This window comes from Pimephales promelas, chromosome 11, assembly GCF_988280905.1.
Source record: "Pimephales promelas chromosome 11, fPimPro1.hap1.1, whole genome shotgun sequence".
Taxonomy (NCBI): Eukaryota; Metazoa; Chordata; class Actinopteri; order Cypriniformes; family Leuciscidae; genus Pimephales; species Pimephales promelas.
This window is the reverse complement of record NC_142779.1, coordinates 1,406,633-1,426,370: the sequence shown is the minus strand read 5'-3', so window position 1 is coordinate 1,426,370 and position 19,738 is coordinate 1,406,633. Positions and strand designations below refer to the sequence as shown.

Here is a 19,738-nt window from a genome sequence, read left to right as displayed (position 1 = left end):
AATGACGCATGGAACAACTTGCCCTAAAGGGATAATAATTCTCCCTGACATGGATGTATGGTATATACATGTGCCCAGAACAAAGATCAATACCAGAATGATAATTTTCCTTTTAAATGTTTCATTTAAGTCTCATTTCCTGTCATGATTTCACACATGCCTCAGTTTGGTTTTCTGCAGAGATTCATCATGTTAATGAGTTTAAACCATTAGACATAGCAAGCGTTAGAATCCAGATTAAAAGTCCAATATTCATGGAAATGCTTGATTAAACTTCATTTTTAGACAGCATTTTTAACTGCAACAAATATTTACATCACTATTATAAATCAAATAGCTTTTTATTAGCATTTACTCTACAAAAACACCCTCACATATCGTGATCATCAGACCAAATGCATCAAGTTTGACTTTTCAACATCAAAATTGCAGTGTGTGATTCCCAAAACAAAAAGCTGTTGAGGTAGAACTATTCATAACGACAAAACGTTGCATCTGTAAATGTTTGTGCGAATCAGAGAAGGGTGAATTTAATAATCAATCGATACAAACCTCAGTGCAAAATGCACACCACCAAAACAAGCTACAACAGAAAAGTTGCATTTTATTAAAAAAAAAAAAAAAACACTATACCAAAGTGCATTTTTAAGGTCGCAAGACAATAATAGTCTACATTCAGTGAGGTAGAGCAAAATAACACTTGCTTGTGTTGGTAAAAACAGTATTTTCTTGTACTTAAGTTTCTTCAAACTACCATGATGTCTTCATTTAGAACGATGCCTGTAAATAATAATGCTTTGAAGTAAACTTAACACAAGACAGTGTTCAGTGGGAAGTGCGTGACAGCATTATAATATTGCACATTTGGGATGACTCTATTGATAGAAATCTTCACTCGAATCACAAGGATGTTGCATTTTCATGCATTCAGTAACACTGTGTGTGCATGCATTCATGTAAATGCAATGCAGTGGTAGTAGTGTCTGCAATCCCACGTTTGCACTCAATAAATACAAACTCGCCCCTGACTGTGCAGTGGAACGGTCCGCCGCTTCCCCGTCCCGTTGCGATCACCTGTCGTAGCAGGGGTAAAGAGCGCTGGCCTGGTAAGCTCTTGCAGGCACGTTCACCTTGCCATCCATGTTCTGTGTGTGTCCCAGGCCATGTATAGGCGCTGTGGATGTCAGGTATGTAGCGGGACCTTGCGCTGAAACGACGACCGGCGGGCAGTTCTGCATGTACTGTGTGTTCGGACGCTGCATGTACTGGTGCAAAGACCCGCTCTGACCCGGGACCGCATACCCCGTCTGTTGATGCTGGCATTTCTGCTTGTTTGCTTCCTTTACATCACTGTCGTGAGCACTGAGAGAGAGAGAGAGAGAAATATAAGGGGTGATGATGTCCAATATTTCCCATCAAATCTTTTCATTTCATTTCAACTGGGTTCGTACAGATCCTGTAAAATTAAACTTCAAGGACTTTAAGCACTGCTTTTTCTAAGGACTATAATCAGATATCTCGCTTAGCAAACAATATCTTTTTTATCTTTCGAATTCTAAAAAAGGTAAGTAGACAAAAAAACTATTAAAACAAAATGGCACACATAAAGTGCAGCACATGCAATGGCTGTGGTAACTTTAACCATTACTATGACTTTCCTTATTAAAACTGACTTTCTATAATCGATCAGAAGAACGAAATCTGTATCATATACTTGAATAATTAGGGAGAATGTATAATTAGGCTTGATTAATTATATTGAATACTTGACTTGAATAATTAGGGAGAATTTTTATATTACACATATGTAATATTTTTCAATATTTTTTTTTATTATTATAATATGTTTTATATTTTTATTTTACTTATTTCTTTTTATTTCTATTTATTTATTTATTTTTATTAATTTTTTTGCTATTGGATGGAGTAGGGAGATCATGTAAGGGATAAATAATGGACAATATGTTACTGTCTACTGTTTATGATGTGTTATTTTGTATTTTCATTTAAAACCAATAAAAACATTTGTAGTATATACTTGAATAATTATATGAGCAATATTACACTCATAGCCATGTGAAATGGCTCTATATCAATATCAGACGGCTGTGAAAAAAACACTTCTATCAATAAAATTAAACAACACTATTTTCTTATATAGCCTATTGACTTCAAATTAAGTCAAATTCGAGCACTAAAGCACCATGTACAAACCCTTTATAATACACAAGCATGCGATGCATGAGTGAGCGCACTACTGAAACGATGGAGGAACACTGCCTATGGTTTCATTAATGCTAAATCACACATCAGTGCTTTAATTCAGCAAAACTGGGACCTTACAGAAATGTTTCAATGAGGTCAAAACACTGATACTCTTGTCTCGAGTTTGCAATAATTAAGTTTTTAATGTTTGTGAAAAGAGTCTCTGCTCACAAAGGCTGCATTTATTTGATTAAAAATACTGTAATGTTTTTGAAATATTATTACTATGTAAATCAGCTGTTTTCTCTGATAATATATATATTTATTCCTGTGATCAAAGCTGAATTTTCAGTATCATTACTCCAGTCTTCAGTGTCACATGATCCTTCTAATATAATCTCAATTTTTATTGGTGCTCAATTAGTTAATGTTTCTTAGTTTCTTAATATTTTTGCTTTAAACATGATCCATTTTTTTCAGGATTCTTTGATGAATATAAAGTTCAAAAGAACAGCATTTATTTGAAATAGAATCTTTTGTAACAGTATTAATGTTTGATAAATAGAATACACCTTTTTCGAACAGAAGTATTTTTTATAATCTTAAGGTACCCAAAACTGCAAGCACGACTGTTTTTAACATTGATAATAATCATAAATGTTTCTTGTTCATCAGATCCTCATATTAAAGTGATTTGTGAAGGATCATGTGACTCTGAAAACTGGAGTAATGATGCTGAAAATTCAGGAATAAATTACACTTTACTATATATTCACATAGAAAACAGCCATTTTAAATTATAATAATATTTCCTATTTTTATAGGAAATATTATTATATTATAAAATATAAAATATATTATAAATATTATATATATATATATATATATATTATAATTATATATATATTATAAAATATAGAACATATAAAAATACTGTGTTATATTTTTATAATACAGTATTTTAATCAGCCTTGATGAACAAAAGACACTTTTGAAAAGCTGAAACTCACATTAGCAGTCTCTCGACGGCGGGCAGAATCTGGTCCCAGGTGTACGCAGACAGACGCTGGAGACGCGGAGGCCATGACGGAGACAGACGCAGGATCACCCGCGAGGACGACACACACGCCGCTGCAACCAGGGACGGCACGAACCGCAGAAATGCATGGTCTTCACACAGGGAAGAAAGTTTTTTTCTTACATTAAAAACACAAACATTCTGATTCTGCAGATCATGTAGTTCATATACAGGTGAAAATGCAATGCATGTGAATTTATGTCATAATCGTTTGTTAACAAACAAGACTTCATTAATACATTTTTTACTAACTGTGATTTGCTGAAATGCACATGTTTCCTCTGATAACAGATCACTCTATTGTAATGTGGACTCGTGCATTTTCTGTAAAGCTGCTTTGAAACGATGTGTATTGTGAAAAGCGCTATACAAATAAATATGAATTGAATTTGAATATTTTAATTATTATACGATGAAAAAACAAGCTAATTTTATGTAATGCATTTGTTTAATCTTTTTGGAAATATCAAGCAATCATTTTGTGTGTGTGTGTGTAGTGTGCATTTTCTGTTAAGCTGTTTTGAAACGATGTGTATTGTGAAAAATCGCTATACAAATAAATATGAATTGAATTTGAATATTTTAATTATTATATGATGAAAAAACAAGCTAATTTTATGTAATGCATTTGTTTAATCTTTTTGGAAATATGGATATCAAGCAATCATTTTGTGTGTGTGTGTGTTTGAAACGATGTGTATTGTGAAAAGCGCTATAGAAATAACTGTGAATTGAATATGAATATTTTAATTATTATACGATGAAAAAACAAGCTATATTTTACGTAATGCATTTGTTTAATCTTTTTGGAAATATCAAGCAATCATTTTGTGTGTGTGTGTAGTGTGCATTTTCTGTAAAGCTGCTTTGAAACGATGTGTATTGTGAAAAGCGCTATACAAATAAATATGAATTGAATTTGAATATTTTAATTATTATATGATGAAAAAACAAGCTAATTTTATGTAATGCATTTGTTTAATCTTTTTGGAAATATGGATATCAAGCAATCATTTTGTGTGTGTGTGTGTGTGTGTGCATTTTCTGTAAAGCTGCTTTGAAACGATAAGTATTGTGAAAAGCGCTATACAAATACAAATTAATTTTGAATATTTTAATTATTATATGATGAAAAAACAAGCTAATTTTATGTAATGCATTTGTTTAATCTTTTTGGAAATATGGTTATCAAGCAATCATTTTGTGTGTGTGTGAGTGTGTGTGCATTTTCTGTAAAGCTGCTTTGAAACGATGTGTATTGTGAAAAGCGCTATACAAATACGAATTAATTTTGAATATTTTAATTATTATACGATGAAAAAACAAGCTAATTTTATGTAATGCATTCGTTTAATCTTTTTGGAAATATCAAGCAATCATTTTGTGTGTGTGTGTGTGTGTGTGCATTTTCTGTTAAGCTGTTTTGAAACGATGTGTATTGTGAAAAATCGCTATACAAATAAATATAAATTGAATTTGAGTATTTTAATTATTATACGATGAAAAAACAAGCTAATTTTATGTAATGCATTTGTTTAATCTTTTTGGAAATATGGATATCAAGCAATCATTTTGTGTGTGTGTGTGTGTGTGTGTGTGCATTTTCTGTAAAGCTCCTTTGAAACGATGTGTATTGTGAAAAGCGCCATACAAATAAATACGAATTAATTTTGAATATTTTAATTATTATACGATGAAAAAACAAGCTAATTTTACGTAATGCATTTGTTTAATCTTTTTGGAAATATCAAGCAATCATTTTGTGTGTGTGTGTGTGTGTGTGTGTATTGAGAAAAGCACTATAGAAATAACTGTGAATTGAGTTTAGGACCGGACGCCGCACCTTGCAGAGACACCTCTAGGAAGTAGTCGGCATATTTGGACATGTAAAGCATGGTTTTCTCCATGCAGGCCATCGGCCAGCCGTCATGCAGGTCCGTCTCGTTCACGGCGACCGGCAGGTAATACTCGATGAAGTGGGCGGCCGTGGGAAGGTACAGGTTCCACTGAAAGGTCTCGAGGAGCAGCAGCTCCATGTGCAGGAGACCCTGTTTGGTCAGAACCAGGTTCATGGAGCTCATACAGCCCAGACTGTTCAGAGTCTCCAGCTTCGGGACACGGTCTTCTCTCTCCTCAAACTTACCTGGATGATAAAAACTTGTGAGATGAGTCAACATGACATGTATGCACAGCATTTTACTTTTGTGGTCAGGGGTCTCATTTATAAAACTGTGCATAGGCCCCTTACTGAAAAAAAAAAATATGCGTCTCCTCCCCGAAATAACCACATATGGAGCTTACCATGCCTCGTTTTACTATGCATATCGTTTGGATATGCATATTCTTTCACATGAAGCCATATTTAAAGGTACAAGACATTAGGGAAATATGAGACCGATATGCCGTCACATTGCATTGTTAAAAATCATTTAGTAGCCTATTCTTGCCTTGTTTTTGAATAAAATAGTATAAAATACAGAGACATTTTTCTCAATCTTTTCCACTGGCCAAGTAGTATTTTTAATTGCTTTATACACTCACCGGCCACTTTATTAGGTACCCCATGCTAGTAACGGGTTGGACCCCCTTTTGCCTTCAGAACTGCCTCAATTCTTCGTGGCATAGATTCAACAAGGTGCTGGAAGCATTCCTCAGGGAGTTTGGTCCATATTGACATGATGGCATCACACAGTTGCCGCAGATTTGTCGGCTGCACATCCATGATGCGAATCTCCCGTTCCACCACATCCCAAAGATGCTCTATTGGATTGAGATCTGGTGACTGTGGAGGCCATTTGAGTACAGCGAACTCATTGTCATGTTCAAGAAACCAGTCTGAGATGATTCCAGCTTTATGACATGGCGCATTTTCCTGCTGAAAGTAGCCATCAGAAGTTGGGTACATTGTGGTCATAAAGGGATGGACATGGTCAGCAACAATACTCAGGTAGGCTGTGGCGTTGCAACGATGCTCAATTGGTACCAAGGGACCCAAAGAGTGCCAAGAAAATATTCCCCACACCATGACACCACCACCACCAGCCTGAACCGTTGATACAAGGCAGGATGGATCCATGCTTTCATGTTGTAGACGCCAAATTCTGACCCTACCATCCGAATGTCGCAGCAGAAATCGAGACTCATCAGACCAGGCAACGTTTTTCCAATCTTCTATTGTCCAATTTCGATGAGCTTGTGCAAATTGTAGCCTCAGTTTCCTGTTCTTAGCTGAAAGGAGTGGCACCCGGTGTGGTCTTCTGCTGCTGTAGCCCATCTGCCTCAAAGTTCGACATACTGTGCGTTCAGAGATGCTCTTCTGCCCACCTTGGTTGTAACGGGTGGTTATTTGAGTCACTGTTGCCCTTCTATCAGCTCGAACCAGTCTGGCCATTCTCCTCTGACCTCTGGCATCAACAAGGCATTTCCGCCCACAGAACTGCCGCTCACTGGATGTTTTTTCTTTTTCGGACCATTCTCTGTAAACCCTAGAGATGGTTGTGCGTGAAAATCCCAGTAGATTAGCAGTTTCTGAAATACTCAGACCAGCCCTTCTGGCACCAACAATCATGCCACGTTCAAAGTCACTCAAATCACCTTTCTTCCCCATACTGATGCTCGGTTTGAACTGCAGGAGATTGTCTTGACCATGTCTACATGCCTAAATGCACTGAGTTGCCGCCATGTGATTGGCTGCTTAGAAATTAAGTGTTAACGAGCAGTTGGACAGGTGTACCTAATAAAGTGGCCGGTGAGTGTATTTCTAATGGAAACAGAGAATTATTTGCATGAAAATATTAGGTCAGAGCACCATGATCAATTTTCCTAATGCAACTCATGCCTGTTTCAGGGCCTATTTGGTTATAAATGAAGTCTCTTCAACTGCATGTTTACATTTTCAGAAGTAAATGTGAGTGATGTTTGCATGTTGCACATGGTTTTGTGCATATACACATTAAGAGCAGGAATTGTGTTCGTTTCAGTAATGATTAATAGGAGTAAAGTCTTACTGGCCAGAAGCAAGCAGGACAGAGCGACCATGTGAAGCTGCTGTACTGAGATGTCATAGCGGTCCATGAACAGGTCCAGCAGATAAACAGCCAAGTGTCTGGCCGCTGGGCACAGCTTGAACCGATTGCTGACTATAGCGATGAGGTCTGCAAAATATCGTCTGAGGCTCAGCTGTGGGGACTGGCCTTTATATGCAGGCAACCGCAGCTCCTGTAAGACAACCAATGGGACAATCACACTGCAATTAATATGCTTTGGAATATTGATTTGTGCAATAACCGAGTTAAGTTGCACATACATGCATTTTTGCACACCAATAAGAAAATCTTACTGCAATGAAGGTTTTATTAACGGCTGATCTGTGCAAAAGCCAAGCAAAGATGCATATGCAACCATTCTAGTTGCATTTACATGAATGCATGCATGCATATACAACTTTACTGAATGCACGTGCAACTTCACTGAATGCAACTTCAATTAATGCATATGCATGCATGCATTCAGTAAAGTTGCACATGCAACTACTGAATGGATGCAAGTAAATGCAACTTAAACTCATGAATATGCAACTTTATTGAATGCATGCAAATACAACTTTAATGCATGCAAGTGGCATTTACATTAATTCAGTAAAGTTGCATGCATGCACGCCACACACACAAACCAAATAGTCAATTTCACTCCTGTCCAATAATAATTTTGTAATACTGATTTGTGCATGACTTCAGTGGCACCAAATAACAAAATAATGACAGAGATACAAACTTTGTAACGCAGGGCCTGATAGATGTCCTCTGCAAGTTCTCCTTTCCACCACTGACCCTCCAGCTCCATTGGGCTCCTGGAATATTTGAGGATTGAAGATCAGATCAGCTTCATTGAGCAAAAGCACCTCAATGCATCCCAAGACAAATCAAAGCCTGAGCAACAATCAGCACTGATGACGGAGAGACTGAGGTCTTGATTGGTCCAACACTATCCTCAATCATGAGTAACAAGCCTGAGTCTTCCTCATTGTGATGTGAACAACAGCTATTGGGTCAAACCAACTCAGTGCAGACCACAGGCAACAACTAAGTCACGAGAACTAATGCAACTTACTAGCATGCATTGATTGACCTACTATAAATCAAATGTGTATTAATAAACTCATGTCAAATAGTTGACTCACAGTCCTCAAAAGGGTTAAAAGAGTCAGTGAAGTGCTTACCGGACACAAAGACGCCTGCATACAGACAGTACAATTCAAACCAGCAGCAGAACAAACCTACTCGGACAATCAGAGTAAGTTCAGCACTCTTGTGTTCACACGCAGAGATTCACGGCACGGCGAGTCTCAGCCAATCGGAAGACGCCTTACAACCACAGAGCAACCAATCAGAACTCATCTTTCATCAGCGTCATCATAAGGCACGGAACTTTTGCCCCAATGCAGCGAGAAAGAAATGCTAATCACAGAATTGCACAGAAAATAATTATGTGATTATATAAATATTGGCACGTGACGGAGATGCGAGAAGAATCATAATGTTCCGTAAAGTGCAAATGTATTTGAGCCTGTTTTAACACTATATCACCACTAGAGGTCAAGCTCTCCTCAACAATGGCAATGGGTATTCCTGTGCTACTAACATCTGTTTATTGGCATTTATAACCCCGACTTTAAAAAAACTGCATGGGTACGAATGCACTTTTGTATTTATTTGTATTTATTTATTTCTCCGGTCAGTTATTTTGAGATCATATGTCATAGATCATATGTAATGCAAAAAAAAAAAAAAAAAAAATCCTGTACATAATACAAAAGAAACAAATACATAAAAAACAATTAAACAAAATAGAAAAGGAAAAGATGATTGAAATACATCAGAAAAATTAAAAACATTAGGATTTTTTTTTTATGCTAATAAATACCTGACCGAAGGGGTTTAGGCTGAAGTCAAGACTTATTTTGCCTAACCCCTTTTGCAAACAAAAACACTGTCCAAAGATGACTCAATTATACACTTCTACTGCATGACATACATATTATATCTTATATTATGTCATTTTTATGGTAAATTGCATGGGACTCTCTCTGTTATACACACACGTCTAGTTCACTATCTTTGTGAGTACTTTCCATTGCCGTAATGATCTTTATACTGTACAAACTGTATATTATCCCCCTTTGCAATAACCCGACCCCTATATATATATATATATATCTATAACTCCTATATATATATATATATATATATATATATATTTTTTTTTTTTTTTTTTTTAAGTATGTAAAATTGTATCCTCATAGGGGCCTCAATTTAGGGCCTTACTACAGTGACACAAGTCCCCATAGTCTGTGTGCATTCAGGTTTAAGTCCCCACCGGGATAGAAACACATGGACACACATGCACACATACAGACACACACACACACAGTAATTTGACACATCAATTACATGCAATTTACCATACAAATGCAATAATAAAGATATGATATGTATTTTATGCATTAGAAGTAGGCCTTGTACTACACTGCAGGATTATAGAATTATTAGAATATATATTACTTCCACAAGTGACACTAATAGATCCAACTAATTTGCACCAAAAGGAATTCATTTCGGAATTCAAAAGGTAGAGAGAGAAAAAACCCAAATAAATAAACTTAAATTAAATAAAAAAGATTAATTTTCTACAGTGTTATAATGCATGAATGCACTTTTCTCACATTGTTATTTTGGGAAAAAGAGCATGTAGTTAACTGCTCAACACATCAGGTTTAACAGTGGCTCTATACGGTGGTTATAAACAGTGCTGAATCAATGATGTGTTGAAAGAGGAAGCACATGCTGTCTTCATAGGCTTGTGCTTTTCTGTGCACAGGCTCAAATCGGTTGCAACGAACGACTTGTTTCACAAAGCGCAAAACTAAGCATTGTTGAATCAAAAAATGCATGCAATTTAGCCAATGCAATTAGGCATTAGTGTGATGTGGCATGCAGGTAATCCACTCTTGTCACGGGCTTGAGCTGCTTTTGTCCCCGGATTGAACTGTCATGGCTGCCGTGCGCTGTTGACTGATTCTGGTTGGACGGGAGGCGGAAAAGCGCTGTAAGTCTGACCACCTTCGACAGTTTTACATGCACTTATACGCGTTTTCACATATGCATTACGTAAACGTTGACTTTGAAGAAGATTTAAAGTTTTAGAAGTGGGAATGCAACGTCGCACGCGCAAATGGCATGACAGATATAGCAGTTTGAAACATGTTTGTTGGGCAACTTTACATAAGCAGGATTGCATAGTTAGTAGAGTAAACTCTATCGCAGGATATTTGCATTCCTTTTTAGATTGCATTGCAATAAATGTGTTTTAAAACTTTATAACACGTTCATTGCATTGTGACAGAGGGAATTAGGCAACTGAACCACAGGTGCAAACTGATTAAAGTTCAACATGCATGTTTAGTATGTGCTCCTTGATTGCTTTTAATTCATTTCATGTCTTTGTTGCATGGCTCAGTATGATGTGAGACAGAGATGTGAGGAGGATTAGTATTAAACTATGTTTACAATACAGTGATGGTCCTGTGATGTATATCATATGGGACTGAAAGGCTGTCATATTACAATTGAAGTCTAGTGTATTTCACAGAATACCATGGTATTACCATGGTACATTTCCTAAAGAATCCTGGTATTAAAGTCAGTATTGCATTGCTTTAAAAGAATTATACCAGAAAATGATTATGTTAAACTGGTAACAAAAAGAGGACTATGTCTATATACTATGTAATAAATAAAAAAATGTAAGTGAAAATGGACCAATTTCATAAATCATGGTAATACCATAGTACACAGTAGCTACTGGGCACACACATGGGGTAAATCAAACACACTGAATTGTAATTAATATGTTGTAGTCTTCAGGTAATCTGGTTTTGTTCTCAAAGACCTTCTTGAGCATGTTGTGTAATTACTGTATATGTGACAGTATTTTCATTTGTTTTTTGTTATATGTGTGTGGAAAGCTTAAGGATTTTGATCAAAAAATGCTTCTTAATTTTAATGTCCAGTACTCAATAGTGTAACATCATTCAATACAATAATTACTCAAAATGACAAGAGTAAACGTAACAAACGAGCACAGTTTTAACAACACGTCACACGCGTTCAGAAGTTTAGTGTCGATAAAATATGTTAATGTTTTTTGAAGTAGTCTCTTCTGCTCACTAAATCTGCATTGCTTTGGATCAAAAATGCAGTAAAAACAGTATTAGTGTGAAATATTATTACAATTAAATAACTATTTAATTGCAAAATGTAACATAAATGTTTCTTGAGCATCAAATCCTCATATTAGAGTGATTTCTGAAGGATCATGTGACACTGAAGACTGCTGAAAATCACAAAAATCTCCAATATATTAACATAGAAAAAAGCTATTTTAGTATTTCAGCTGTATTTTTGATCAAATTAATGCAGCCTTGATGAGCAGAAGATACTTTTTTTAGACCAGAACCATTGGTGAAAATATAATAACATTGATTATTAAAGGATTAGTTCACTTTTGAAAAAACTTTTGCTGATAATTTACTCACCCCCATGTCATCCAAGATGTCCATGTCTTTCTTTCTTCAGTCGAAAAGAAATTAAGGTTTTTGATGAAAACATTCCAGGATTTTTCTCCATATAATGGACTTCAATGGGGACCAAATGATCCAAGGTCCAAACGACAGTTAATAACAGTTTCAGATGCAGCTTCAAATGTCTTTAAACGACACCAGACGATGAATAAGGGTCTTATCATGCGAAACGATCGCTTATTTCAAAACTTATTCCAAAAATGTAACTTTTCTAAGGACAAATGCTAGCCTTGCTCTATTCTGTGAGGCGCGTTTGTAACGTCACGTATTACGTAATTACGTTCAAAAGGTCACGGGCGACGTAGCCGGAAGTACAGAATCAAAATCGTCCGACATCGTTGTTTTACCTTTTAATTCCTTGTTTTGTAAACAGCGTTTGAGTTAGTTTGCACATTCAACCTATGCGTTCACTCTGACTCTGTACTTCCGGCTACAACGCCCGTGACCTTTTGAACGTAATCATGTATTACGTGACTTTTCGTTTGTCCTTAGAAAAGTTACATTTTTGGAATAAGTTTTGAAATAAGCGATCGTTTCGCATGATAAGACCCTTATTCATCGTCTGGTGTCGTTTAAAGCCATTTGAAGCTGCACTGAAACTCTCATTTGGACCTTGAACCGTTTGGTTCCCATTGAAGTCCATTATATGGAGAAAAATCCTGGAATGTTTTCATCAAAAACCTTCATTTCTTTTCGACTGAGGAAAGAAAGACATGGGCGTCTTGGATGACATGGGGGCGAGTAAATTATCAGCAAAAGTTTTTTCAAAAGTGAACTAATCCTTTAAGTATGATACAAATTTTATGTTGATTGTTGAGTTTTAACCATGATCTAGCCTGTTATCTAAATGTTGCATTTCTCCTTGTCTTGTATAGGGCTCTGTACATCCAAAATGGACAGAGTCGACGCCATACCCGACGCTCAGGTTGGGAATGAAGAGAGGAGCATTTGGCATAAACGCCTGCGTCTCAGGAAGTCCTCCTTTTCATTCCCCAAAGAACAAAACACTGTGAAAGAGGAGAAGAATGATACGCCGCAAGGACAGAAAGAAACAAAGTTGAAGAAACCACACCTTGTGAACACTTTCGTCTGCTCCGCGTGCAACGACGGCATCTCCTTCACGCCCGGCGAGCTAACGATGCATTTTAAGATTGTCCACGGAGGCAAAGGAAGCCCGCCGATGTTTCCATGCAACGTGTGTGGTTTCTCAACGTCAGTGTTCACTACGCTTCAACAGCACCGAATGCATCACAAGGACTGTTTGTTCACTTGTGAGATTTGTAATGACAACGTCCAGCAAACGCTTCCCCAACTAACCGAACATTGTCAAACTCACCATTCTCTGAATGGTCAGTACCACTGTCCGAAATGCAAACTCTCCATCCAAGAGTTTGAGGAGTTTATATGTCACTCGTGTTCGGCACCAATCATAAGCAATAGTGAAGAAAGCATTAACTTACAAAAAAACAAAAATCTCCTAAAGCACATGGCTGCTGCATGTCGCCAAAGGTGGAGCAGAAGAAACTGGTGGAGAACGCGGGCACAAGTCTGCAAACAACACAATAACCCATCCCAAGAGTTTAAGTTATCGCTTCCAAAACCAGAACCCCAATGGGCATCCCAATTATTACCGATATCCACACCCGGTTTACTGCACAACCATTGCTTGTTAATGGATCCAGAGAAGACCTTAGAGGAAACGCAACAGTTTCTCGAAAGGACAGGTAATAAGTGGCCTATATCCCTCAAAAACGAGCTTGATGTTGTTCCTCTCGTGCCGACTACACCCTGTCCGTCACAGCGCACTCGGAAAGATAAGCTAACCGGACTTATGAAGAAGAACAATATTACCGTCCCCCCAGATTGCACTACAAAAGTGGTCGGGTTCAAAATGGTGGACGGCAAAAAGCACTTAGTTCTCAAAGTCATTCCTTCAAGCAAACACGATGTTTCGACTCCAAGAGTTGAACCTCACACTGTGAAACCGATCGATACTTCCTCAGGAAACTGTTCTCAGGACTTTTTGTCTTCGGTGGTTGAAAGGATAAACAGCCAACAAAAAGATGGCTGCAACGATCAGGAACCCACTGACTGCGATACACACATTAACGAGGCCGAAATGCATTCTTGCACCGAAGCGGATATTCATGCAAAGAGCGACAAAGCCCTCAGTGAATCCGAGGAGAACTTCACCGCATGCCAAGGGGATTCAGGCTGTCCCAGTGATCTGACCTCAGATGCAGGTTCTTCGGAAGAGAGATGTAGTTCTCGACTCCTTAGTGCAGCGTTTGATAACGAACACAACCTTACACTGGATCCAAACCTTTATTCAAACACAGATTCGTGCTCCATCTCAGGGTTTGATTGCATTAGTTCTCCCCTGAAGGATTTGGCTGAGACGGTGTGTCATTTTCCAAGCGAAGATGAGGGCATGTTATTTCACAGTCGGGCTGACGAGTGCACAAACAACTCGGACCCCAGGGAGTCTCCGGTCCCGGTGGGTCAGCGCGAGTGTGAGAGGGAAACCGCTCCAGACCTGGATCAGACGCCGTTAACAACAAGCAGCCGTTCGCTGGATGAAGCGCGAGTGGGTCAGACTGATGATGAACCTCGGCCTGGTTTTTTAGGTAAGCGATAAGCTGAAGTGTACTTGTGTTCCTCGAGAAAAACAGTTTTGGAAATGTTTTAATCCTTTCAAATGCAATGGAAATTTCTGTGGAATTGTGTTCAAAGGGATATAGAGTCAAATCAAAATTCATATTCAATCTCACATTATCACAGTTTATTCACTATTGTTAGAAAATGGTAATAAATATGAGCAGAGTTCTCAGATCAGTGGATATTTGACTGGTTTTGTCCATCCTTCTGTTGGACTCTCACACATGAATTATGTTGAATATCTGTCAGCTGTTAAATTTAACTACACACTTACTGTAGATAATACCAGTTTAGCTCCACAAATTACCAAGTTATGATTAATTTTGTTCAGTTTGTGTGTAAAAAGGTCGCATTAGCATTTATTTAAAGACAAATTTAAAGACAAAGAATGGGTGACATTTGCTTGTTGTAACTCTTCAAAAATAAACTTTATTTTTGATCTTTTTCAACATTGAATGTAATACTACACATGTTTAACTATTCAAAATGTGCATTGGTCAATCTCAGGCAACTTTATTTTTTTTTTTACAAGGTTTAAGCAGAATACGTTTTCTCAATGCTGTTACCGAAAATCATGTGTCATTTAAAAAGCAAGTTTAGAAGCATGTCAATTAATTCCTTTGTTTTCCCCACAAGAAAGTGTTTATTTTAAAGAAATTGTTGGTTATATGTTCAAAAAAATTATATTTGTGCCAAGAAAGGTGTATTTTGATAAAAAAAGGCATTTTTTTTTATTTTAATTCATTAAATAATTGTGTAAATTATGGGCCAAACAAAACTGATAAAAATAGTGATTTAATTTTAAAAATTTTTTTAGAAAAAGAAAAAAAATAATAACAGGAGTGAAAGTAACAGGATTGAGTTTTTAACCAAAAAATTATCACAAATATGGCCACATAGCATTGATGCTAATAGCGTGAGGACACTGAGCCATTTCTAGTGCCTTACCAAAAGTTAATATTTTTAAAATAAAAAAATTAAATCTAAGAAAAATTTTAGGTAACAGGATTGTATCTTGAGGTTGACCTTCTCATTAATAGTTAAAATTTCATCAAATATACCGAAATGAAAATGAGAGGAGTGACTTATAGTCGCCCCATTGCCTTCAGAAGATCCAGATGATGCAACTTACTGTTGAAAATGTGCCTTTGTTTTTCAGAGGGGGGATGTAATAGTGTAACAGGACTGAGTGAAAACCCGGGGACATGACTAAAATGTGTATTTTATCTAAAATATTAGATCAAATGTTTTTTCTTTTTAATTTTAAAGCAGTTTGGATATAAAGTCACACAACAATGCAAGAAAAATCAGATTTCTGAAGGATTTTATTCATAATATTTAATGGTAAAGTTTCGCGATGCAGAAAATGCTATTTTTTTGTGTTCTGTGTCGTTTTTATTAATGTATACTTTAATTAATTATTAGAATTAATTATTTAGAAGCATGTCAATTAATTGACAAGAAAGTGTTTATTTTAAGTTGGTTATATGTTAAAAAATTGATATTTGTGCCAATAAAATCACTATAAAAGCAAGGTGTATTTTGATTTAAAAAAAAAAAAAACCACAAAGGCATTTTTTCATTTTAAAGACGACAGATGCCTCAAACTTATAATTTTTTTTTTTTTTTTAAATTTTAGAATTAATTCATTAAATAATTGTGTAAATTATGGGCCAAACAAAACTGATAAATTAATTATACATTTTTAATTTGTAGATAGCTTAATGTGCATGACATTTTGCTCAATAACAAAATGTATTTTAGAGTTAATTTTCATGCAACTTTATACATATATAATGTCCCGGGGACAGAAATGTCACCCTTTCGGTGGAATGGCTCAAAAAAAAAACTTGGTCAGGTCAAAAATTCTGAATCATACATTCAAAAACCACTTGAATAAACTTTTATAAATTGTTGATTTGTTTACTTGCATCCAAAAATGTTTAGTAAATCCAGAGAAATAAGCCATTTTAACCAGGACACAGACGATAATGACATTATATGAATACTTTTGTTGTTTGTTAACAAATAATCATGACATGCTTGATTATTCTCTAAGCTAACATTTATTATTTGTAATTATTATAGTACAAAAACATTTAGCTTGCTGAAGCATGTTTTGTAAAGTGTCTTCTGTTTCCATCAGGTCCAAACCAGCAATCCACGCCAGTCGACACCAGCATCATCTTTCCGGATGATTCACACTCTTCCACATGTGAGTCGAGCGGCCCTCTTGCATCACTGAACAGAAAGCGCATGGGAGAAACGTCCCCTCCGGACTCTCCAATCAGTAAATCCCAGAAGCGTTCGCCTCGAGCCTACGAAGACGAAGTCACAGGATCAGACCTCCACTGGCAACCGGTGGCTCGAGACGTTCCCACAACCCTCCGGCTGATTCCCTACAGCGCCGCACAATCCGTTCAAATCCCACGGGATAACCAGCCGGTTATAGTTCTCAACCATCCCGACACTGAGATTCCCGAAGTGACGAACATCATGAAAGTCGTCCACAAGCACAAAGACGCCGTGCAACGGGTCGTACTGTCTCGCAAAACCCTCCGAGCCCTCTCAGATTTAAACGCCGATGACTTCCCGAATAACCTCATCGGGGATTGCCATGCATCCCATTTCAGGAGGGAATGGCCAAACGGGACGGTTAAGGAAAGGTTCAGCTTGAAATTGAGGCTTAAAAGAGTGTGCGGAAGGAAGTACACCGTGGTGCCGACAGTCTCGGAGCGTGTTGTGCTTCAGCCGACGTTCAGATGCTGGTTTTGCGGGAGGATTTTTAGAAACCAGGAAGCGTGGGTGGGACACGGACAGAGACATCTAATGGAAGCGACCCGAGGCTGGTTTAACAGATGATCGCATTCGCCATTTTTAAGAAGTGCTGTGAAAATCTCAGGGTGAGGAAAACACAGGTCCAAATCTGAGGAGATTTCATTCTTTATTGCGATATTCTATACTGGCAATTTATATGATTGACACGAGCCAGCGTTATTTATTTTGTTCCACAATGTGAAAAAGTACAGAGCATTAGTTAATACAGTGGTGTGAATAAGTTTGGACACCCATGCTAAAGTTGCCTAAAAAGAGGAATAAAAAATCATCTTTTTGATATTGATCTTAATGAGTTAATTAGAAAAATGAGGAAAACTCCAACCTTTAAGGACACCAATTTTCTTTGTGAATGAATAATGCATCATAAATAAATAAATGTTTTTCCTTAAAATACAGGGTGCATGCTGCTATTTTTATTTTTGTTTGTTTGTTCATTGTGTAAATTAAGAAATGCAAATTAAAAAAAAGAGGGGAAAAATACAGGGTGCATAAATGTTAAATTCCCATAGAGTCAGGCAGATTTTTATTTTTAAAAGCCAGTTATTTCATGGATCCAGGATAATATGCATCCTGATAAAGTTCCCTTGGCCTTTGGGATTAAAATAAGTAAAACCAATATTGGCATGGTTTTACCTCAGTTAGCCTAATAGCTGGTTTGATTTGCATTGTAAGATGATCTTATGGAAAGTACCCCATGCCAATCTCTAGGTGTGGTGAATGGTGTGTGATGATGTGGGGATATTTTAATATATATATAATATCAGGATGCATATTATCCTGGATCCATGCAATAACTGGCTTTTAAAAATAAAAATCTGCCTGACTCTATGGGAATTTAACATAGGGGTGCCCTGACTTATGCACCCTGTATTTTAAGGAAAAACATTTATTTATTTATGATACATTATTCATTCACAAAGAAAATTGGTGTCCTTAAAGGTTGGAGTTTTCCTCATTTTTCTAATTAAGGCATTAAGATCAATATCCAAAAGATGATTTTTTTATTCCTCTTGCATGGGTGTCCAAACTTATTCACATCACTGTATATTCAAAATCACTGCGTCAGACCAAATCCCTCTCGTACTGTGATCTACATCAGAGATTATTATTGCAAAGACCTCAGGAAATATAATAATATTCCACTGCTGTAAGATTAATACTAATAGAGTGACCGAAGAGTCGTGTTTGATTCTAGACATGTTTGTCTTAATAGCTTTGAATTCATTGTTTTATTATTTTATGTCTGGTGTGTGTAGTTGAAGCTGTTTTGCTTTACTAATCGACTTTAATTAGGCTTTTGAATGTTGATCCGTTGTAAACGACTTTCAAAGGTGCTTTAGCGTTCGTTTAAAACGACACCTGTAAGCAGAAGCATTTTGTATTTATGCTAATTGTCTTTATTTATTTTTTCAGCATGCAGTTGGCTATCTTACGTTACATGGGTTTGATTACGGATTAATTGTTAATGTATTACAGTCATGTAAACTGTGATGTTGTGGTCTCAGTCAATCATTTTAGTCTCATTTATGAAGCCAAAGGATTTTTTACAGTAAGTTCAGTGATATCAGAATCATAATTTCGTGGATAACAGGTTTATTTTCACCGACTAAAAATGAGACCCTCGCTGACTTTTGATTGCACTGCTCTTAACAGTGGTGTCATTTGAAGATGGTCTTTATTCCAGGACTGTGATCCACTAACTTGAAAACCAAAGAAAATGTGTCTCCTATGTTTGTATAGACGTTTAAACACTGGTATAAGCACTAACAGCTGCGAATGACACCTTGTGCTGCTGTGTTGTAGAAGTGCCTCTAGAAGATCAGTAAATAAATCAATATAATTATTTTGAACATGCATTTGTTTTTTGTTTTATTTTGAGCCTTTTAAGAGAAACACGGTTATCAAACTCTAATCTAAATGTAGTATGTACACTTGTATACTGAAAAAAGAAATCTGGTGATACTTTTAGTTAGGATGCTACAGTTCAACAAAATGATCCTAATTTAAGACTAGATTTTTTGATAGAACATGCAATGCTGGGGAACATTACTTATAATTAATGCGTTCTGATATTGCGCTACTCCCACAAAAGTTACTTTTATTTAAAGTTATAAGTAACTTTTGCATTACTTTTTATAACCTGGGCTAGGCTTGCTTGTTTGTTTTGCTATGTTTGGCAAAATCTAAAGGTGCTTTCCCAGCCAAAGTGAGATGAATAAGCCTCAGGTCGAAGGACGTGCAGAGTCTCACCTGTCCAGTAGAGGGAGCAGGTTACGTCGGATCAGTGATGGTCATTGGCTAATAAAGTGAGATTTAATGCA

General features: G+C 36.7%; 2 protein-coding genes across 2 annotated transcripts; one reads left to right on the top strand and one right to left on the bottom strand.

Annotated features, from left to right (window-relative positions):
- Positions 1-584: 584 nt before the first annotated feature.
- ccnj (cyclin J) lies at positions 585-8,627 on the bottom strand. Its single transcript, XM_039649015.2, has 6 exons — positions 8,502-8,627; positions 8,057-8,132; positions 7,291-7,501; positions 5,127-5,426; positions 3,216-3,375; positions 585-1,362 (listed from the first exon to the last, which is right to left on the bottom strand). Exons 2-6 carry the CDS (start codon positions 8,123-8,125, stop codon positions 1,071-1,073), a joined length of 1,032 nt encoding a protein of 343 aa, XP_039504949.2. The 5' UTR covers positions 8,126-8,132; positions 8,502-8,627; the 3' UTR covers positions 585-1,070.
- Positions 8,628-10,124: 1,497 nt separating this feature from the next.
- On the top strand, positions 10,125-19,267 carry znf518a (zinc finger protein 518A). Its single transcript, XM_039649004.2, has 3 exons — positions 10,125-10,387; positions 12,797-14,548; positions 16,726-19,267. The coding sequence occupies exons 2-3, from the start codon at positions 12,814-12,816 to the stop codon at positions 17,439-17,441; spliced, it is 2,451 nt and encodes an 816-aa protein (XP_039504938.2). The 5' UTR covers positions 10,125-10,387; positions 12,797-12,813; the 3' UTR covers positions 17,442-19,267.
- Positions 19,268-19,738: the final 471 nt, after the last annotated feature.